We start from the raw sequence: 24,077 nt of genomic DNA, 5'->3' as shown, positions 1-24,077 counted from the left end.
GTAAAATAACTGTTGCTCTAAAACTATATGTTTTTTTTTTGTCTTGTCGTGTTTTCAAATTTACTAATCAGAGACTAATCATATTTATAGTATCATCGTCACTAATTCAACCAATTTTTGGATTTGATAGAGATTAAAAACACTCTCTTCGCTATATAAATGTTCCCATCACATGTAAACATTTATACAATTAGATACAATGTTAAATATTAGGGGTTATTTTTATCAAGTAACCTCATTCATGTTGAAATTTTCTATTGAAATCTCACTTTTTTGAAAATTAGCTTGATCATTACTAATTTGCATAATTAAATAATATTTCATACAAAATTTAAAATCAATTAATAGTTATATTACTTTATTGATTGCCCTATTAGTTTAAGAGTTAAAATATTAATAATAAATATTTTTCTTTGGGGTTAAGATTAGGAACAATATGCTTTTTGACTTATACGGAAAACACTTTTTTTTTCTAAATCTAAAATAAATATATTCGAGTTAGCATTTGTTTATATGTTTATACGTGTGTAGACACATTTTCAATTCAGGTGAAAAAAGGGGTATAATTGATTTTTTTTAAAATAATAGATAAATAAAAATATAAATATAAAAAATCCCACCACTCGAAAAGGAATAGAGTAAGTAATTTACTATTTACATTAAAAATATTTTTTCTCTGAAAATTTTCTCTACTAAAACTTTTTAAGAAATAAAAAATCACAACTCAAGATTTAACTATTAAGATTTAAAAGTTTCTAACATTAATTTGTAAAATACTATAATTTCCTTATTTCTTTTATACTTTCCATATTTACTTTGACCCTGCAACTTTTGACTCCCTCTCATGATGCGGGAAAACTCAAGTGGAACGCATTCAATTATCACAAAGCAGAACATAATAAGCCGTTGACTGACTGATAATATTAGTCAAAATCATGAGATCATGGCAAAAAAAGAAAATTATAAAAATCATCAAAGAGTATGAAAGATTACTGAAAAACAAATATACGATTTCTTTTCATTGACATTGGTGTTATTCTTTAGTATGTTTTATTTATGATTTTGTGGATGCTATTCATTTTACTGAATTTAATCACAACGCGTTGTTTTTCATTCAATAATTGACATTCATAATGATTATTACTTTTCAATAATCACTTTAAAAGATATGTGAAAAGTGATATGTAATTTATCCACGATTGAAAAGCATCACCACACTCACAATATTTTTAAGTTAATAACTACGTGAAAAATCATATGGATTTAAATCAAATAATAGTATAAAAATAATATATTATAAAACAAACTCTTATTTTATGAGATGTTGGCAATGCGTCAATAAATGTCTCCACAATCATGATTGAGGAGGTGTGTCGGTCATGAGTGAAATCCATTATAAAACAGCTATAAGTGAGATCAAAAACTAATAATTCATCCAACTAGATAATGGATTAAGTCTACAGCAATACCAAAATAATAATAATACATTGAACGTTGAAGTTTTATTCTATTCTATGATCACAACTTGCCAAACTTCGTTTTTAACTAATGTATTTTTATATTGTCTTGCACGTAACAATTGTGGAAAAGTTTACAGAATTTAAAAGCAAAGCAATTTCTAAACAGAAAGGGCACCTATATCAGATTTCAGTGATAGAATTATTCTCTATAATATTGTATACACTCTTTAGAGTAGATCCTACTGGTAATTTTTACAACTAATTTCATCAATATCTAATAGTAAAACCTTTGTGAGCGATTCAACGTAATTACTGACATTGTCTGGAGCTGAAAATTGCCTTGCAGATTGAGTAGTAGCAGGACAATCTCAATCCTGAAGATGATGACAACACAGTTTCAGTTCATAGCTGTAGAAGGCCAGAAGAAGAACGCAAGCATGTCATCACAATCTACAATGGCCGCAAAAGTGGGTAATCTTCAAGTAATTCTCGTTCTGAGAGAGTATCGTTCTCATTCTGGGGTGTCCATAACACCTCAACTGCCTGAAAGTAGTTAAAGCACACAGTGATGTCATTTAACCAACAATGGCTACAAAGAACTATCAGCCTAACATTGATCTTACCAATAATTTGTTCGATGGAATGGATGCAAGTTTCTGTAAAGCCTCCTTCAAGTTTCCACTTCCATTGACTGTAGGAAGTTTATGCTCTCCTTCAGCAGCTGCTAAGATTGTTATCTGATAACATGAATTACAAAAAAAATTTAAGAACTGTCCTCATGGAACTTCAGTCTTCACCCTTATGAGATTGGATCAAATTTGGTCTAATTTTTACTCAACACAATTATATAATTAATTGAATCATCATGTCATTTAAAAAAAAAGTGTCACTTGACAAAAAAAAAAACACACACACCAATTAAATATTTTCAATATTTTTTAATTTTATCTTTCATAAGACAACGACAATGCTTAAGCAATTGCATAAACAATATTACATGATAAAACAGAAATTTTTAAGTACGGTAAATTTTTAGGAAAGAAGTATTTTTATTATATAGTTGTGTTGGATTAGATTTATCGGTTTAAAATTCATGAATTCATTGCCTATTCCAATTCTAATTCTAATTAGCTACATTAAAAATTCTCCATGATCCAACCCAACTCAAAAATGTCATTGGTTGGATTGGACGAGTTCTAGGTTGAGTTAGACACTTACACCCTTAGGAATAAGGGTCTCAAACAAACCAGTTGGAGATAGCAAAAACTCGTATTTCACACAAAAAGTATAAAATCTACATGATTTTTTTGTCCCTTTATATCCCCTCTAACAGTTTTTCAGGGCTTAGATTTAAAATTTTCCAAGCCAAACAAAAACTGAAAACAGATTAACAAAGTTTACTCTAGTTACATGCGTACTGAATTTAGGATATTGATGATATATGCCTGCTTAGTAAACGGGTATTGACCTATGCAATTTACGAAGAAGCAACAAACATCAGAGTTATGAATCAAGCAGGAACCCACCTCTGGGTGACACAAACTGAATCGATATAACCAAACAACAAGAAGAGAAAGAAAAAAGTATAAAAATCCAAATTTATTCGGTATGCATCACTTACAATTAGAAAAATGTAAAGACAATTTAATTCTTTAAGACAAAGGTCACAGATTCAATTGTGCTTATGCTACTAACCACCAGAATGGAAATACGGGTCTTGAAAGAGTAACAAAGATGAGAAGATTCTCCATTGATTCAGATTGATTTTATAATTTTCCGTCTTACATCAGGGCCCCATAGGCCAAATATTTTCAACATGTTTTCGATTGTTTTTCTTCTAGATATGGATGTCAATAGTGACACTAAACTAAGATGCTAAAACAGGTAAGACTTGTCTAAAATGTAATAGTCAAAGGTGAAGTCCCCCCAACTTCATATCTAACACAAGTTAATATGTAATAATTGGATTTCATTATGTATCGCTACTCTTTAAGTTATTGTAAGTGTATAGTTAAAACATGGAGAAGTAAAATCTATGCAGGAGTTGAAAAACGTGGTGTTTAATCCAATTAGGTGCCCGAAATCTTAGTATGAAATTAGTTCGAATTGGAATTTGTCCGTTTCCTATTATTGTACTGTTTGTTGGGGATAGAGTACCCTCTGTACTCTAGTAATATATTTGTTTTCTGTTTACGACAAAAAATGCATTTAGGGAAACAGCTTATTAAAAGTATAAAATAAGGAAGTTACTGGAAAACAAAAATCATACCACGATGTATTCATTGCTGAACCCATTCGCTCTCTGGCTTCTTGTGCTTTGTCTCTTTATATTATTGACATTGACCAGAGTTTCTTCATCAAACTTTCCCCGCTCTTCAATTGAAAGTTGATTAAAACGTTTCTCCCCGTCTTCAATACCCCGCTTTATGTCCACCTACACAAGTGTCAATGTTAGATAATCCAGTAACAATCAGTAGTTTCTGCTGCATACAACAAGGTGATGGCAATTTGGTGCGAATTCTCCACAATAATGTGGGTGATATTTTTGTCATAATTTGGTAAAAAGAATGTTTTGAGGGTTTCGTATACGACTGGGCGCAATTCATATGAGATTGAGGGTTGTTGGGCACATTACTGGTGAAATCCAGATGAGGAACTTACAGAACCCATCCTATTTTATTTTCTTGTTGGGACGTGTAAGATGAGTTTGACGAAATACAGAAGCAGAATGAGAGTCCAATTAGTACAGCAGCAACAGTGGAGAGGTAGTACGGTACAGTTGCTATGTTTGGCAGTACTGTTGATGTTATTCAAGAAGTTATAGGGATGGAGCAAAATCAAAAGGTGTCAATTCACCAGACGCTGGGCCATGACTCCATTTTGTGCTTCTAGGGGAAACTAATGTTATGAGAAATAAGAAGAGTTTTGAATTAACTCAACCGAGTCTTTAACCCAGCTATATTTTTCAATTGATAGTCGTGGAGATTACATAGTAATAAATGACAAAGACAGTTGTCTGTCATTGCATCTCTTACTGAGATGAAAAGAGAAAGACAATTTTTATAATTCAATGTGACCCTGGAGTAATTATGTTAACAGCTGATTGTGCCGTTTAGATGGTCCTCTTCACCGAGGCTGAGGTGAATGTTTTAGGGGATTGAGGAGGGGGTTATTGTTAGATAACCCACTATTTAGTTACGATGATCGAAGGTTGCCACATGTATAATAAAATGAAAACTAGAGAAAAGGGAATCTTTTCATTTTTAGAGAAAATTATAATTGGAAGGGGCAGACCCTCAATGTACTGCAGTGTTCAATCTGGTAATTGCGGTTCATCCCTATTTCTTCCTAAGAATAAACATGTGTTAGTTTTATAGCAGCAAATGTTTTAGGGGAAGTGAATATCTATACCTACTATATATAAAGAAGATTTTCCTTTTTGGTGTCCACTTTTTTTTTCACTTTTACCTCTTAAGTTACCGTTTTATTTATGTAACTGATTTTTTAACCGTTTCTTTTTTAAATTTAACTATTTTTCTAAATTAAATAAATAAAAATTATCTACTAAATAAATAAAAACTGTCTGTAATTAAATTATAAAAATTGTTTATACTTATTTTTATAATTATAATTTCATTATTTTTTATTATCATAAAAAAGTGTATACACATGCGCCCATAGAGTATAATTGGAATTATATATACTCTTGAAAGATTGTTTATAGATGGTCAAAATCCCAAACTAAATAAATATTGTATTCTAGTGTATATAATCAACTTCACCGATAGCTTTTGTTAAAGTATTATTTTGGGGACAAAAAGAAAAATATTATAACATAAAGCTTATATTTTCACAGCCTAAAAGGTCACAATTTAAAAGCATTAAATTAAGCTCTCTAGCCACTTCGATACTTTCTTTTAAATTTGGGACCTATGCTAACATCCTTTAAGGAATCATTAAGTATACAAAATTTATTCAAAGTTATACTTCAATGCATTGGTAACATTAAATGCTAAACTTTCTACATATGATTCTTTAACCAGTAAGGACACTGCTAAGCATGTGCTTTTAAATTTGAGAATGAGAATATTAAAGTGGGATGTGGTGTATCACAATTTCATCTATCACAGTATTAAGCAACAAAAATTAACATGATTTAACAACACAATAACACTAAGAGTTCATTTGGATAAACTTCTCCGTAAAAATTTTAAAGCAAAAAGTGAAATAATTTGTTACATAAGCTAAAATTAGCTTATATACAACTTAAAATTCATCTTTTAGAGAATTTCAATTTTGCATAAGTTATTTTGACAAGGAGAAACTTATTTTATTTTTTTCTTTTATAATCCTAAAAGTGTTTATGAAGAAGTTTATCCAAACAAATCCTAAATTGTTGTGTCTGCTATAGTATCATGCAATTCTAGAAGACTCTAGATTCAAGACTAAAATCACTTACAGATGAATATGCTGAGATACAGTAATCAGGGTGCCGAAGCAAAGCCAGGGTTGTCTCTGTAGCAGAAAGTCAAATAATAAAGTAAATTACAAAAGAAAGTAGATTACAAAGCCAAGTTGCTTTAAGCTACATTATTATAACTGTCGTAAGTAATTTGATATTTAAAGTAAATATTCCATTTCAAGAATTTCTGTTTCCTGAACAATAGGTTTGATCTACATATCATTCACTAGATGTATCCATGCTAAAAGCGTATATATTTGTTAAATGAAAAGGAAGACATGGATATATGATGTTGAAACAGTGTGTCTAAGTGACACTGCACAATTGGTTTATACAGAACTATTGTATATAATAACTCATGATTAGAGAATATTCAATTTCCTCAAAATCAAATATCAAATCAATATACATTAAGTGTATAATATTTATTTCTGATTATTAACAATATTAAATTAAATCTAAAAGCTTTATCCTAAAGTCTGAATGGAAATGTAATGAAAATCTTAATATTTACACATTAATTGAAGAATACATGCAATGCTTGAAACCAAGTGTTATGCTGTATATGACCTTGGGGCTTAGAAGTATTATGCAATGCATCTGACATTATTCTCCTGGATTTCCGTTTTTATTAAACATATTCTATTGGTACCGTGGACAGAATGTCACCCAATAGAATACTTTTACCAGGATTATGTGAATTCTATAAGTTGAAGCCCTCAAAAACCAGAACACAAATATCACAATGCACTATAGTTAACCAAAATAAATTCTCAATCCTTCATTGCTTGTTGCAAAAAATAGCAAATATGAAAATAATAAACATGTTCACATATTTGTCTAACCTTACAAGAAAAAACATGTAATGAAAAATATACAATAAACAAGTGACTGAAATATTGCATATTTAGCAACTTCACCTGTCAACACAAAATGCAGCCCTTCTGGAGTTGATGTATCAGCAACTTCTGCAATCCTATTCAGATCCCTTTGAAGTGTGCGACCCATCCCCAACAATCCAACCTAAAATAACAACACCTTCATTAAACATTTGACATTCACCAAAGATTTAACCATGAATAAAATGAAAACGATTGTGCTGTACAATAATAGTTGACAAACAAGGCTTTTAACCCAATTAAAATGGCAACAAATCTTGGCACCCGAACCATTGGATCATAAATCTAAATTAACAGTATATGCATTAGTGAGAAAACATGGTAACAAAGCATAACTTTAGATAACAGTAGTAACCACTTACTGGAAGAGCATGTAGCAAAAATGGTTCATGGCTTTACACTAATGGCAGCAATCAATCAGGAAAGAAACTAAAAAGGGAGGCATGGATATATTTATCTGAAAAACATGACCATGATTGAAGCTTGAGCATGGTATTTTACTCAGTGGCAGCAAGTACTACTACCCTAAGAACAATCTGAAAAAAGACCTAGAAACTGAAAGAAAAATGGTGAAAATCTGAACGAAAAATCTCTTTCTGTAGTCTTCCATATTGGAAATAGTAATATGGGGACTTGTCCATAATCCCAGGCCAGGTACGCAGCCATAGGCCATGCTTTGAGAATCTCCCTTTATCCTCTATCATATTTACCTTCTACAACTACAACTCTTGTTTCCAAGGCCCATGTCAGGCGGCTTAAATTGAACAGCTTGTGACATTCCTTCTTAATATGTAATAAATAATAAATAATAAATAATAAAATACAAAATGAAGTAATATCTGCATCAAAGTCTTCATACTTGATAACTGTTGCCCGTGTTTTCATTATCATGGGTCAAAAGAACAAATTCATTCAATCCACAAAGAAGGGTACATTCAGGGAGGTAGTTCCAGGTAGAGCATAAACAACTAGAAAACCAATTACCCAATTTGAAGCTTTCTCTTTAGATTGTCCAATTCATGATATTTTACCTCTTAGATGTTTTCTTTAATAAACGTCAGGACATTTTACTTCTCAATATCTGACAGAAGACACGTGAATTAATTTATTTACTCACTGATCAACTGTAATCTGCAACGCGTTCTTCAGTCCCACAACTTTTGGTACAGCTTCACAGCTTACTTCAATGTATCCCTTTCACTCACCCAAAATTAATTTACCAATAATATGTTAGGCATTAGCCTTCACCTGTCTCTCTCGGCAACTTGAAGGATGCAGTGCATTACAATACAAACACATTTCATTATACAGCTTAGAGCGTCAATTTGTTCCGATTTGAACACTGCCCTCTTTCATTCCTTTCATATAGGCCATAAAATGTAACATATCAGCTATGACCCTCTGTATTCTTTTGGACTTACTTATAATTTCCAACCATCATCTCCAACAATAGTCCGAGTAACCTATTACTGTTTCCTTTTGAATTATTCTTAACATGCATCTAATTTTATTCAACAACTATTAGCCTTACTAGGGTTTTTTCTTTTCTTTTTTTTTTTCTCGCAGGACTGCTAAGTGCCAAAGCAGGAACCCCTCCCTATGCCATAAAATGTAACATATCAGCTATGACCCTCTGTATTCTTTTGGACTTACTTATAATTTCCAACCATCATCTCCAACAATAGTCCGGGTAACCTATTATTGTTTCCTTTTGAATTATTCTTAACATGCATCTAATTTCATTCAACAACTATTAGCCTTACTAGGCTTCCCTTTTTTTTTTTCCTCGCAGCACTGCTTTGTGCCAAAGCAGGAACCCCTCCCTATGGACCAAGCCCTTCTACCCAAACCAACAGTGAGTGCCAATCCTAACCCCATACTTAGAAGCTTCATGTCTCATCTCAGCAGAAGAAATGCATCTCCAACCTGCGCAAACTCATCCCCAACCCAACCTAAAAGAAAACCATCTCCATCCAAATTCACAAAAGAACTTCAGAACCAATACTGAATAAACTAACACAGTAACATCGGTAGCTAACAAGTCGCCAACAAATAAGCCCTCTAAACCCAATCAAAAACAACAACAAAGTGTGAAACCTTTGGTTCAGAAAAGTAAGCCCAGCTGTTCAGCTTTCAGACTCAAAACCACAACACGGATACGAAAACATGACGCATAGCTAATAGCAGGAAACAAGGAAGATAAATTGTAAAGCAAACTAAAAGATGTTAAGTTTGGCAAACCTGAATCTTTAACACGGTGGTTTTGCCAGCAGCGGTAAGCACACTATCCTCGGAGCGATCCGAAAGAAAGCCAGAAACCAAAACAAAGGCCATAAACCCCGCTAAGATAAAAAAGGCACTCGAACCCGCACCCACTCCCACCCCTACGGCGGGCCCCACATAAACCCCACCGAACGGAGAAGGCGCGTGATACGGCGTTGAATAGAAGGACCTCGACTCCGAAGTCCTCGGCACAGAATAACTCCTCGACGAAGAAGAAGACGAGGAAGAAGAAAACGACCTTCCTCCCATTCTTCCTCCAGATGCCGCGAATGCAGAATTTGGATCGTACATTAATAACAGCCCCACCAAGAGCGCGGCTATTGCCGGTTTCTTCAGCGCCTTCAACGTGTTCGACAGCGTGCTCGACAGAACATCCCACGCCGATTGTGAACTAGACATGTTTTGAGGATTGCGCGATGAGAGACATTTTACGGTGGAAAGGCGGCGTTTTGAGTCTGGTGTTGGAGCGAAGTTATCGAGGTTGGTGCGACGTGGAAGAGAAGGCAATAGGGTGGATTTGAAGTGGGAGAGATTGGGTTGGAGCAAGAGCGTTAACGCCATGGTCATGGAACTGAATTTAATTGAATTGAAATGAGATGTGATTGTGTTTGTAATGAAGAGTTTGGGTTTTGATGAAGAAGATGAAGAAGGTGAAGAAGATATGTTGTGGTTTTTGAAAGAGTGTAAAATGGAGAATTTGGATTTGTGTGTTAGGCTTGGCCATGTAGGCATGGATGGGCCATGTTTTCACAAACTCATCTCATCCCCAAATCTTTGTCCTTTTCACCATAATTCTGTTTTCCATTTATCACTGCCACATGGCTCGATCCATATATTGCATATCCCTTTTTTTTTCGTGTGTTAATTATTAACTATTGCAACAACTACAATTTGATGCTCGGTGAATTTTTTTAAGAGATGTCAAGGAGCAAGCGCTTACTTACGTTAGCCAACATTAATCGTAGATTTTTTATTTATTAGGGTTTAATTACTTGAGATTCTATTTTAATGTTAGGAAATTCATTATAAGAATAAAATCTCATAATTATAGGAATTTATTTTTAAGGATATGTTTTGTTATATATATATATATATATATATATATATATATATGTTTAAATAAGTTAATAAGGAATAAAAGATTATTTCCTTCAAATGTTGTGATGGTGTTAGAGCCTCTTGGAGTTTCTGAGGTAGCCCAAAACCTTAAATTGGAGTCATAATTATTGTGCAATCTTGATTTCATTGTTGCCTACGTTTTGTCATCCGTCAGTCTTCATTGTTGTTTTTATTTTGTTTTTACCGCAATTAGAGATGTCAAAAAAATATATATTTGTAAGTATTTACAGATAAAATTCGTAACGGATAGAGAATGAATATTGAAAATGGATACGAATATTTTTCTTATACCCGCATGTTAACGAGACGGGTACGAGTATCATAATATCCGTACTCATGGATATCCGTACCTACTATACTCTAATTTAAATTAAAAAATAAATAAATAAATGATTAAAACGTTAACACATTGATTTTGAATGTATTATTTTTTATCAATTGATTTTAAAAAATCTCCATTTATTGGTAAATGGTCATTCAACACTGTTTAAATGAGTTATTTGCATTTTATTTGAACTTTATAAATGTTATGCATTGTATTTTTATTTGAATTGAATTTATGATTAAAATTTGTTGTTAAATATTAAATTTTTCTTTTATAAATACTCACAGGTACCCGTGGATATCTGTGGATATTAAGAAAATATGTGAGTACCCGCATAATGGATACCCGTGCGGATATGGGTACGGGTACGAGACGAATATTTATCCAGCGGGTAGAGTACGGGAGAGCTACTACCCGTCTCGTTGACATTCCTAACTGCAACTAGGGATAGTAATGTGGGTCGGTCCGACCCATTTAGGCCTAACCCGCATTAGGCTCACACATTGTGGACCGGGTTGGCTTGTCCCATAGAGAAGTTACGGGCTTGAAAACATGGCCCAACCCACATACTTTTGGGCTCGCAAGCATATGGGCTAGCCCACATATTTGGACATCCTTACTTAAAAAAAATTCTTGGACATTATAATTTTAATATTTTAAGCATCAAAACAATCCAATAAAACGAACCTGGAACATGAAAACAATTCGATATAACAAATCAAAACAGTCCACAATATTTCGAACATCATAATTTTAATAGTTGGAGAATCAAAACATTTTAAAAAAAAGTAAGTCCTAAAACATCAAAACAAGTCCAATAAACAACATCATAACATTCCAATAAAACAAGCCATGAACCATCAAAACAAGTTCAATAAACAATATCAAAACATTAACCTGTTACCAAGTTAGGGTGAGAGGTGTTAGGTTGTGCGGACCAGGGTTTTGGCGTGCCTACGGGCTCAATATGTTGACCCACCCAACATATTTTTGGTGGGCCTGCTCGTCGGGCCAAGCCCACATTATCATCCATAAGTACAACCTTCATCTTTGCTTTTGTTTGTCACCGTAGCCTCCATCGCTGCATCTTCACGCAATCTTCATCACTGCATCTACGATCGTCTTTCTGCAGTCTTCATTACTACACTTTGTCTTTTCATTCCATCATTCTTGCTTCTGTGACCGAGGTGGTGAGTTATTCCCTAATTCAAGTGACAAATTCCCTAAGAATGGAGAATTGCATAATATTCACTCTGCATACAAATTGAACAAAAATAACTATATTAAGTGGTCCTAACTTACACAAACCATATTAAAAGGCAACAACAACCATCTTATAGAAAATCCTCCTGATGAAACAAGACTAGGTTGAGATAATGGGAAGAAAAAAATTCAATGAATATGACATGGCTTTGGAATTACATGATACCTGAGATTAGTGACACATGTATGTTTCTAAACTTAGCCAAGGAAATTTGGGAAGCAGTTGAACAAACCTACTCAAAGGATAAGGATGGTGTCCAAATATATGAAGTGAAATGAAAATTATGAGAGCTAAACATGGCAACAAATATGTCACAAAATATGCTAATCGGCTCAAGTCCCCGTGGATGGAATTGGATCATTATCATGTGATAAAAGCAAAATGTTAAGAGAATTCAGTTCTACTCAATGAGTATATTGAGCAAGACTGTGGATATGATTTCTTGGTTGGCCTAAGTCTTGAATAAGATCAAGTATATATTCAAATTATAGGCAAAGAAAAGTTTGAATGAAGTCATAGCCATTATTCGAAGTAAGGAAAGTAGAAGAAATCTGATGTTGGAGATTCCTATTGTTGAAAGTACTACAATGAAGGTAAGAGAGGGAGCAATAATAATAGTTAATCGAAAGAAGAACAAATTTAGAGTGGGAGAAAATAAATAATAAGAAATGTGGTGTACTTATTACAAGAAACCACGTCACACAAAGGAGAAATGCTAAAAACTACATGGGAAACCACCAAATCGAGAATGGAGCAGCCAAAAATTTCATAACCAAAAAAAGGGAGACCAAGGACAAATAAACTTTGTAATTGGGCATAATGTAGAAATGGGGCAACTGAATCATGAAGAGATAGAAAAAGTAAGATCCTTTATGCGTAAGATGAACAAGTTTATAAGTATGCGTGTCGTGATACATTATGGTAAGATTCCACATTCTCTTAGCTTTAATGTTTTAGATACAAACTTTCCACACTCTGTGGATATTAGATTCAGGAGCCATAGACCATATGACACCTCTTCCTCCATATTTTTCCATCTACTCACCCTAGTAATAAAATTTTGTTTATAGCCGATGGAACACTTATAACAACATTTGGACAAGGAGAAATCCACATAAGCCCATCCCTCATATTAAAAAATGTCCTTCTTGTTCCTAAATTATCCACCAATCTTATTTCTATTCAAAAACATACAAAGGATCTCTCTTGTATTGCTATATTTGACAACAACATGTGTGTTTTACATGACAAGGACTTAGGGAGGACGATTGAACATGCTAAAGAATGGAATGATCACTATTACGTAGAAAATCCCAAGTTTTCTACTAGAAGTCACTCTCTTGTCATAAAATTTGCCATGATCGACAAATAAAAATTCATCTTCACCACTATTGGATGAGGCATCCTCCATTTCAAATTATAACAAATATCTTTCCTTCTCTATTTAAAAACATAGATATAGGAAGTATGTATTGTGAATTGTGCGAGTTAGCTAAACATAAACGTCTTCCTTTTCCTATCAATAATAACCTGAGTGATCAACTTTTTTTTCTTCTTTCGTTCATACTAATGTTATGTTACATATTTATATATTTAAATAGGTTAGTTGACCTCATGATAATCAATAAATAATAAAAAATTATTTCCTTCTAATTTTGAGAAGAAACATTATTTTTTATATTAATTTGAATGAAAACACGGTATGTGTTTATTTACTTTTTTTATTATAAGTAGTATGTTTAAGATAAGAATAACGGTTAGAATTGGACTTTAAGCATAATTCAATTCCATAAAATCGGCTTGTAATGTGAGATTTGCATTCCACTTATAACTAGGAAATTGCCTTATCTTTAGTCAACGTGGAACTTCCAACACACCCCTCACGTCGAGGTATATCGTGCGTAGGTCTAGAAATGAGTGGTTCGTTAGCGGCTCAATAGCGGGTGGAATAGAATATCCAATAAATCTCGTTAGGATTAACTTTTTAAACCATGACTCTGATATCATGTTAAAATTAGGCTTTAAGTCTAACTCAATCCCACAAAACTGACTTGTAAGGTGCTAATCTTACAAATCGGTTATTTGGGGTTGAGTTAGACATTAAAACTCACTTCTAACAATAACACATGCAAGTATTTAACCATTTTTATCAACCATTTATTTTTGTAAGCTTCTAAGTATTTTGAGGGTTGGTTATAAATAACCAGCACATCTTAGTTTTAATTTTATTTAATAGAGATTTATTATGTCATTATTTTTTAACTCATACTAAACTTTTGTAAGTTTTACTCTAATGATAATTATAATAAATAGTTACACTTTAGAAAAAAAGGTTGCAATTTTGACAAATTAAAAATTATATGTTAGGTCATATTAAATTTGCTAAATAACAGCTTAAGCACCTTAGCGGGAAGGAATTGATTAAAACAGCAGCGGAAGACATGTGAACATGATGAACGAAAACGTGAAAGATGTGAGGGTTAAAGAGATAAACTGAACACAAACGATAAAGATTGAATGATACTTTTCTAGAAGGAATGGGAGTGTATGATAGAAGAGTCACAACTCTTACTGAAAACAAATGTAAAGAAGGACACTAAGCAATAAATCATTAACAAGAGAAAATAGAAGAGACTCTCATGATTCTATCATTATATAAAACTTTTAATTTTATCCTCCTTATCTTTTAACAAGATTAAGATTTGGAATATACGATTTATAGTTGTTTCGAGATGTATAATTCAAAATTTAAAAATTATATACTTTTCCAAAATATAATATTTGTAAATATTTATGTTTCAAAATATATATCTGAAATATATTTATATTTTGATTATACATTATAAAATATATTTATGCATATTAAATTATACATTGTGAATGTAAAATAAATAAAATAAAAATATATATTCTAAATATTTTTTTGCTGAAGAGAAGGAAATGAACATTGATGGGGTTGAAGGAAGAAGATGGAATAATATTCAACAAAAACAAGATGAAGAAGAAATAATATAAAAAAAAACGTTGATTTCATCTATTCATCATAAATTTACGAGATACATTAAGAAATTGTCCTTAAATTGTGTTTGTGTCACAATAAAGTAACTTCCTCCTACACATCCTAGTTTCTTCTTTACCTCTATTCAATTTTAAAATAAAATTATAATTTTATCCTATTTTCACCTTAAGTTTCGGAATACATAATTGACAGATGTTTTGAAATGAAAAAAAAAAAAATTACAATCCAATTTTTACATTTTTAAAATAAAATAGAAAATACATTTCAAAGATTGAATAATAAAAATATAAAATATAAAATATAATTAGAATGTACATTCCAAAACAAATAAATTTATATTTTGCAAAATATAAAATTTATATTCAGATTCTAAATCCAGAGAAAAAAACAACTTACAGATTGTATGATGGAACGCAATTTAATATTCTACCAACTCTTAGATTATCGATTTAAGATATTGGTTTTCATTATCGATTTAAGAAGGCATGTATTTAATCACACTTTCTTAGCTATGACAAACATAATTATTCATTATTTTATATAAAAAACTCATATTTTATATGGAGGAAAAAATTAATTTGGTTTGATTTAACATCATGTAAAGATCACGGTAGAAAATGCGCTGGTAGGAAAGTAGATAATGATACATCGAAACCTCCATGACTATTTAAGAAGATATAAGGATCTTTCATTTTTTTTTTCTCACTTCTTACGAATTTAGTATTAGTACTTTTTATTACATAAAATTTTAAAACAAAATTTTAAAACAAAATTGCTATTTATTGTTGTACTTTAAATATATATATATATATATATATATCAAACGATATCTCTAAACGGTTGATAAAAAAATGATATAAAAATTATCGACCATAATTAACGCTATAAATACCGTATTCAAACTAAAATTAAGGTGGTTAGTAAAACATTTATTATTTCATTAAAAACTTATTGTATATTCATATATTTTTCGATATATTTTATTACAAAGTTTTGTTACAACACTTTCAAATACAAATTCATAAAATTCCTAGTGTTATTATTGCACATATTTTATTAATATCTCGATTCGATTTATCTTCTATTTATTACAAAATTTTTATTTTATTTATATAATATTACTACCTCTATATTAACAATCAAATACACAATACTAAGAATCCAATTAAACATATATTTGTTAATCCGATTTTCATTAATTTATTAAAATTTTGTATTTTATCTTTTTCAGTATTTTTTTTTCTTCAATATTAACAACAAGCATAAAATTAGAATTAAATATTTTTTAATTTATTAATTATCATTCAATTTTTCTTTAATTTAAATTTACAAATAATGATTATAATAAATAAAAATAAATTCAAATAAGACACAAGTTAAATTTTAAAATATTAATAATAAATTTTTAACAACTAATAAAATATTGCAATATTTTAAAAGTTTAAACTAAAAAATTAAATATTTATATGTATAACAGAATTAAAAAACATAATAACTTAAAATTTTCGTTACTCATATAATTTTAAAATAATTATATATTAAGTTTAATATATTTAGCATATTTAATTTAAATAATAATTATGAATATTATTTTAATTATGGAATGATTTAAAATAAATTATAATAATATCATATATTTTTTAAAATAAAATGAATTGTCGTATTCAAAACATGTTATATTTTATATTTTTTAAGATAAACAAATTTTGTGTATCTGACACGTATCATATTCTATCCTTGTATACTTGTATCGTATGGTGGACGAAAAAGAAGATGAAGATGGAGTTGAGAAAAATGAAAAAAGTTGGTTTATATTATTTTTTTGTACTAAAGGTAAATTGGACATTTCATCATTCATTTGGTGCTGTAGATTGAAATCATGGGGGTACAGGAAAAATTGGTCATGTCAAATTTTAAAAGCTGCTGAAGGTTTTTAATTTTAGGAACCAAAAAAGCCCATATCATTAACGCGCTCAAAGTTTATAGCCCAGCCCGTTGGTTATCTAAACCCTAGCGTTTATAAAAGGGTTAGGGTTTCATTTTGTATCTCTTAGTGTTGCGTGTTGTGGAGCTGCTGTAACCGCATCGGAGTCAAGTTCTTCAGTGCCAAATCTCACTTAACAGTATGGCGGACAAGGCTGTTACAATCCGAACTCGCAAGTTCATGACAAACAGGCTCCTTTCCAGGAAGCAGTTTGTGAGTTTTCCGTGTCCTATTTCATTTTATTTTTCATATACGATTCTGCAAATGCAAATGATTGTTTAAAATGCATTTCCGAGTCTTATTTGATTTTTGTTTTCTGATCTTTTTGCTTTTCACTTATCCGTAATAATTGTAATCCATTAGCCCTATGAATCTGACTGATCGGATGTATGTTTTTGTGAGAATAGTGCATATTTAATTAAACCGTGTGTTTAGACGAAACGATTTTGTTTAGTTGCCTATTGTTAGAGCACTTTTGATCTGAAAATATGCAATGAGTGGTGTGATTTTCACATTTATATGATTGTCGGCCAGTAGATGGTTAATGTTTCTCAGTTAGTTGTCTACAAGTTTATGGAATTTTGGAAGTTATTTTCCTGATTATAGTGTTAGTGATTCTTAGCGATTGCACCACTAATCCTTCTATATATACATGTTTGTGTTGCAGATTGTGGACGTACTTCATCCAGGGAGGGCAAATGTTTCTAAGGTACTTTGGTTCTATATTTAAAGTAATTTTTTGAATAACTTTTGTTAGGGAATTCAGGAACTGTAAATATCTCTTGCTATCAACTGTGTCCGATTTTGAGATGTTATTCATAGACAATTGTATTATACTTTTTGAATTAATTTTTGTGTGTTGATTGTGGAATAATAGGCTGAACTCAAGGAGAAGCTTGCTAGAATGTACGACGTGAAAGACCCTAACACTGTATTCGTCTTCAAATTCCGAACACATTTTGGTGGTGGCAAATCTACTGGTTTTGGTTTGATTTATGATTCAGTCGACAATGCCAAGAAGTACGAGCCCAAGTACAGGCTAATCAGGGTAAGTCGACAATCAATAACCTCATCTGAATTTTATTATACATGATATATGTTGTGTTTTGTGATTTCATTTTGTTGATGCACTCCTTGGAATATTTCTGTTACTGTTATTTTTCTTTACATTTTTCTATCACCTCTTTCAGTCATTTTTTCTCCCGGTGAAGGCATTTGCACTGCAATACATTTCATTGTTTCAAGACTGTTACCAGTGTTCTAGAAATAAGAATTTAAATTAGTTTCTTTGGAGCATAAAGATTTGTACTAATTTTCGTAAGAAATCATTAGATTTATTCGGGCTGCTAATGGTGACTGTTGTCATTCTGTTTTTGAATTGATTTCATTATCTTTAATTTTGCGACTTAGTGTCAGTGGTATTGAATATATTGTAATCTATGACTTTATTTTCTTTTCTAAATGAATTTTATAACATGTCTAGTAGCAGTTGCATCATTTTGTGCTGGCGTACTAAATTATATGTATTGCAGAATGGTCTTGACACTAAGGTAGAAAAGTCAAGGAAACAAATGAAGGAGAGGAAAAACAGAGCAAAGAAAATCCGTGGAGTAAAGAAGGTAATTTCGAATTAAATTATAAGATATCGCATGATTTGCTTGATTAAATTATAAATTGTGGTATGTTTTGTTTCTGCAGACGAAAGCTTCTGATGCTGCCAAGGCTGGAAAGAAGAAATAAGTTATGAGAAATCTTATTTCGATTCTAAGGTTATATTGGATTCGGTGCTTTGTAGTTGTTATTTTATTTTATCTTATGCTAGAATTATAGAATGAGATGTTTTGCCAAAGTGTTGATCCTTATTTTATTTTATGTTTGCTTATAACTTCAGATGTTGAGTACTAGCATTGAACAATTTTGAGAGCTCGTGTTTAACTTTGCTTTCAATTATTTGGTAAATTTTGAGGTAGTGAGTAATTACTTTTGCGTAAAACGATACTTGATTTACTTGCAGAATTGTTTTAGTACTTAGCTTGTAGAATACCATTAAAGTTCATCTGGGCAAGTGTATTATTTATCAATTCTAGGAATACCTTTTCGATTCAGCCTGACGCTTAACTGAAAGTATACGATGAAAATACAAAACAATGCTATGTTTCCTTAAGTGGCAAACAACATTGAACTCCCTTGTTTACGCCAATGTGTTTAGCTGAATTTCTTGTGGTAGAGCAGAGACTTTTGAATAATCATCCGAGATGCGTATGTATAGAAAAAGCACTACCTTATGACGTTTTAGTTGTATACGGGGTTAGTGGAAGAAAGAGCTAAAGAAGAAAGGACATTGGGAAGGCCTCTATTGGCATATTTTTGGTTGAATGTCACATGCTTCTCTTTATTCTTTTGGTTTCGTATCCATTTAGGTAGGTTTTTCTGAAGTTGACCCGTAACGTTTTTGAAAATGATTTTGAATGTTAACTGTAATTTTCGTCGTTGCTTCTGAGTTAAATGAAGCAAAATCGAATTGAAACTTTTTCCCCGCTACTTGTTATTTTATTTATGCTTTTGAATCAGTTTTGTTCGAATTAATATTATATACTCAGGTTTTTGTACGAACTGAATATGTTAATGGAACCAAGTTTTGCAGCTGTAGTTTAGTGTTTCGTGTTAAATATCTTGAATGTTGACATCTTATATAAGAAAAGTATTGTGTAAGTAAGACCAGATTATATTTGATATAGGAAAACATTATTAAGCAGAAGAGAAGTTTTTATTGGAAGTTGGGGATGAGGTACTAGAACCAAACATTTCTAGTTAGCTTTATAGAAGGAATAGCTACTTCATAACTTGTTAAAGTGGTGAGTCGTTAAGTTATGAAAATGATTTTCGCGTACTCATGGCATTTTTATCTCTATTTCTCTTTTTGTATAGTATAAAGTCCGCTCTGCCTAATATATTTATATAGATGAAGAGTCAACGAATTTGTGACATAATTTCGTTGGATAAAGTTTAAGAGCGACTTGGTCCAATATTGGAATTTATCAGTCAAAAAAAAAATTATTGTAATATTATATTGTATTACATGACAAGTATAATTTATTTTCTTAAATAATTTAAACCCAATTCCATCGTGATTAAATTTTATTTGTAATTTATGAACGTCAGATTGTTGAGTGTGTTAAACATTGTTTTGTTACCAGTATGAACACTTTACGACAATATTTCCTTTAACATAATAGGGAATAAAATAATTGAAAAATGGCATGTCTTTCATGGAATATTTTTGAATGAAAAGTAAATGTGATTAAGATAAATACAAGTTCCATTTTTGTACTGTTATACTAAAGTTATTCAACAATCTGTATTTGTTTAAAATAAAATAAATATACAACTAAAATGAAATATTTGCGATTCTATTATGTGCCCTCACGATGATGCATGGTCAAAATTTGTTTCCATATAATGAAACGTAAGCATGAAAACAAGACAGCAGTAGTAATACAATTGGAACACGTCAAAGTAATCACTCTTCAGTTAGTAATTGTCAATCGAAAACAAACGTGAAATGAATGAAATCTGTGAGTATAGAGGTTTCAACTACAAGCTGGTTATTGATTAAAGAAACACATTATACCATGCCTCCTTATGATAAATTTTTATGAACATGACAGTAATGTTTTAAAAAAACGTCATTATTAAATTAAAGATACCATTTGCTTCTAATTAAACATCTTATACAAATAAACAGTATTGCAAGTTATAATTAGGTAAAACAAGATAATATTTGTATCATAATGCTTTTGATTTTTCTCTCTCTGTAGTGTGCACATTCATCTTTTAAAAGTAATAAAACAAGGATAACATTAGTAACAGTTTTGTCAGTGAATTTTTTAGTGTGTATACTTCGCTAACTCTAGCATATATTTATTTTGTTTTCATTCAAAAAAAACCTTTTCTTTCTGAAAGTCTGACGAAATGTTAAAAAGACTATTTTATTGAATATACGATCTCGCTGTCAGGACCAATATTTTCTTGTTTTGTGAACGTTGTTGCAATGAATATTTTGTTCTTCGTAACTAGTTATTCAATCAAATTATTATTTTTACTTTAATGAACTTTTCAAGTAGTACTTACTATCATTCCATTAATATTAGAAATAATAAAATATTAAATTAATCCATAGCTGCTAAATTATATAAATATTAAGTATGGGAGTATTGTTAAGGTTTTGTAAGTATTTAAACGAAATGAATAATAGAAAAAGAAATGAATTTGGTAGCGTTTGTGGAAAAGGAAGAAAAGTACATTCCTTGTAAAATGAAAATAGGGAATAGAAAAATGATGCAGGAGGTTTGGTTGGTCACTTGGTCCACTAGGCTACCTAAACTAAACTAAAAACCAAAACCACCCTTCGGATTCCCTTTTACCATCACCAAACCAAACCATGGGTGAGTGCGTGAGCAAGTGAGTTCAACAAGAAACCAAAACCCGTGACTCAGCCCACTCTTCTTGGCCTAACCACTAACCAAACCTCTCTCTTTCTCGCTCTCTCTCCTTTGTATCAATGGCATCTCAGCAACACGATGCCGTTTTCCGCGAGGAAGACATGGACGACGAAGACGACGAGTCCCAGGAGGACGAAGAGTTCGAAGAAGACGACGACGTTTTGCCCGCCGACGATGAAGAAAACGAGCCTTCTCCCTCCGCCGCTCTCGCCGTCACCGTCGCCGTCCCCGGCTCCGCCATCTCAAACGGCGGAGCCGCTCCACTATCGACGCCCACCGCCACTACCATCGTCATCGGTGACTCCTCCGATCCGAAGCGGCGGCGCGTGGAGCCAATCGAGGAAAAGAAGCCACCGCCGCCGCTAGACGACTCGCGGCGGCTGTTCCAGCGGCTGTGGACCGACGAGGACGAGATCGAGCTCCTTCAAGGGTTCCTGGACTACACCTCTCAGAGAGGATCCTCTCACCACAACGACACCGCTCTGTTTTACGACCAAATCAAGTCGAAACTCCAACTCGATTTCAACAAGAACCAGCTGGTGGAGAAGATCCGAAGGCTTAAGAAGAAGTACCGAAACGTCCTCAACAAGATTGGCTCCGGCAAGGAATTCTCCTTCAAGAGCGCACACGATCAAGCAACCTTCGAAATCTCTCGCAAGATCTGGAGCAGCGTGGCTCCAATCGGCGAAAATTCCTTGGACGACGACGAAATCAACCTTTGCCCCAACCCTAACCCTATCCCCCACCCTAACCTTAATTTTAGCCCCGTAATTCTCAAGAACGAAACGACTTCCAGGAATTCCGCAGAGAAGAAAACACCGAAACGCTCCCGGCCTCGATCGGCGGTGAAAATCGAGCCAAACGATGGATCGGCGTCGAACAGAGATCTTAATTGTACTAGCAATGCTACAACTATGGTTACTCCTACTGCTACTGCTACTAACACTACCGCTACTACTACTACTAATAACAATCATAACAGTGGTTATAGCAATAACATACCGAGTTTGATTGAGGAGACGGTGAGGAGTTGTCTGTCGCCGGTGGTGAGGGAGTTGGTGGGAGCGATAGGAGGAGGAGGAGGAGCGTTCGGTGGGAGAGGAGTTTCCTTCAATTTAAACCCTATGCCTCTGATGAATTTGAGTTATGGTGGTGGAGAATTGGTGGATGAGAAATGGAGGAAGCAACAGATATTGGAGTTGGAAGTGTACTCGAAGCGGTTGGAGCTGGTGCAGGATCAGATCAAAGCTGCGATGGAGGAGTTGCGGTCCGGTGGTGGAGGAGGAGGAGGAGGAGTTTGAGCACACACGCCTTTTAGTTTGTTCTTCGTTTCCTTTTTGTAGTGAGTGATTGGAGTTCTCCTCTTCATGTTCACTTCATCACACCAAGATTTGCCTCGTAATTTGCTTCATACTCATAGCTTAGCACTTAGCTAGTAACTAGTAAGTGGTAACTAGTGTTTTATTTTTCGCTGATTCGGTAGAGCATTTGTCAATTAAAATAAAATGTTTACATTTTAGTCGGTTTTATGTTCCTTTAATCTTCAATGATCTCATACATGTACAGAACAGATGGAAATAATTGGTGCTGAGTGTTGGCTTTGAACCATGATATGTTGTAAAAGATGCAAAAGTAGTCCGTTCTTAATTCTGGAATGATCTTCCTCGGTACTTTCTTATTACAGTTTCGACGCTTTGATACATGCACAACTTTAACTATCTTTTGCATTATTGTTATTCCATGGATTGTAAAATTTGGCATTTTAATATCTGAAAGAGGTTTAAATGTTGAATGAGAAGCACAGTGGAATGGTCTATTCATATATGCTGCAAGCGGTTGGGGCTCGAAGCTCTTTGAATTTTGGATTCTTAATACGTCTCAGATGGGTCAGTTTGTATCTCTGATCACCATCAATGGTCAGTTCTGGTTTTAATGCTCGTTTTATAGTTATTGAATGTTCAGTTATTTTTGGGCCAGATCATCAAATCAATTCCTGTCATTTTAGAGTTTAACAATATTTTAATAGCAGATAGTGTATTATAAAATTCAAGTTGCCGAGTTATAGAAATAAAAAATATTTTTCTATCTTAAAACATCAATATGAGAATAAAATATTAATTAAAATTTGGATCTTAAAAATTTCTTTTTTTAAAGGAAAAAATTGTAAAAAGAATGTACACGATGAGATCTATACAGAGTAAATTGAAGCTCTGAAAATCACCTTAACATAAAATTCATCTTTCATACAACCGTTAACCCTTGAATTTGGTGAACATTACCTATTTGGATCTTTTAACACGGGTTGAATTAACTGATAGCTGTCAATTAATCATTCGACTAGCATTAGGGATTAAAGTAATATAGGTCAATTTCAGAGTTCAAACCGGAGTTTCTTTGAATGATACGAGGAATTAAAGTAGATTCTGATTTTAGAAGTGAAATTTATTTATTTATTCAGATTCATTTAGGATAAACATAATAAATCTTTTCAAGACAACAGTTAAATTATTATTATTATTAGTACTGAATGAATGCTCTTCATACAATTTCATGGCAATGCAATTTTTAATAACTTTCAATAAAAAGAATCAATTTATCATTAATGCTCTTGGTACAGTTGTTTGGAAGTGGTAAGATTCCGTTAAGGTAGATTAACTTTCCACCTTTTTTTCTGAAAAAATAGGTGAAAAGCAAAAGAGGAAGGTAATGTGCTGAAATTCACGCAATGATTAATTCATCCCTTATCCACTATTTCTTTTC

The 24,077-nt window shown here is 32.4% G+C and overlaps 3 protein-coding genes across 3 annotated transcripts; 2 read left to right on the top strand and 1 right to left on the bottom strand.

Moving 5' to 3' along the window:
• Window positions 1-1,525: 1,525 nt before the first annotated feature.
• On the bottom strand, window positions 1,526-9,828 carry LOC114186558. Its single transcript, XM_028074494.1, has 6 exons — window positions 9,063-9,828; window positions 6,843-6,945; window positions 5,920-5,975; window positions 3,730-3,894; window positions 2,084-2,197; window positions 1,526-2,003 (listed from the first exon to the last, which is right to left on the bottom strand). Exons 1-6 carry the CDS (start codon window positions 9,669-9,671, stop codon window positions 1,911-1,913), a joined length of 1,140 nt encoding a protein of 379 aa, XP_027930295.1. The 5' UTR covers window positions 9,672-9,828; the 3' UTR covers window positions 1,526-1,910.
• A 7,012-nt stretch (window positions 9,829-16,840) lies between these two features.
• On the top strand, window positions 16,841-18,808 carry LOC114186722 (40S ribosomal protein S24-1). Its single transcript, XM_028074711.1, has 5 exons — window positions 16,841-17,028; window positions 17,483-17,524; window positions 17,693-17,863; window positions 18,348-18,434; window positions 18,514-18,808. Exons 1-5 carry the CDS (start codon window positions 16,957-16,959, stop codon window positions 18,553-18,555), a joined length of 414 nt encoding a protein of 137 aa, XP_027930512.1. The 5' UTR covers window positions 16,841-16,956; the 3' UTR covers window positions 18,556-18,808.
• Window positions 18,809-21,130: 2,322 nt separating this feature from the next.
• On the top strand, window positions 21,131-22,972 carry LOC114187722 (probable transcription factor At3g04930). Its single transcript, XM_028076044.1, has one exon. The coding sequence runs from the start codon at window positions 21,377-21,379 to the stop codon at window positions 22,616-22,618; it is 1,242 nt and encodes a 413-aa protein (XP_027931845.1). The 5' UTR covers window positions 21,131-21,376; the 3' UTR covers window positions 22,619-22,972.
• Window positions 22,973-24,077: the final 1,105 nt, after the last annotated feature.

The sequence above is a fragment of the Vigna unguiculata genome, chromosome 6 (assembly GCF_004118075.2).
Source record: "Vigna unguiculata cultivar IT97K-499-35 chromosome 6, ASM411807v1, whole genome shotgun sequence".
In the NCBI taxonomy this organism is placed as follows: domain Eukaryota; kingdom Viridiplantae; phylum Streptophyta; class Magnoliopsida; order Fabales; family Fabaceae; genus Vigna; species Vigna unguiculata.
The sequence above is the reverse complement of the archived record's forward strand: the minus strand, read 5'-3'. Positions and strand labels throughout refer to the sequence as shown.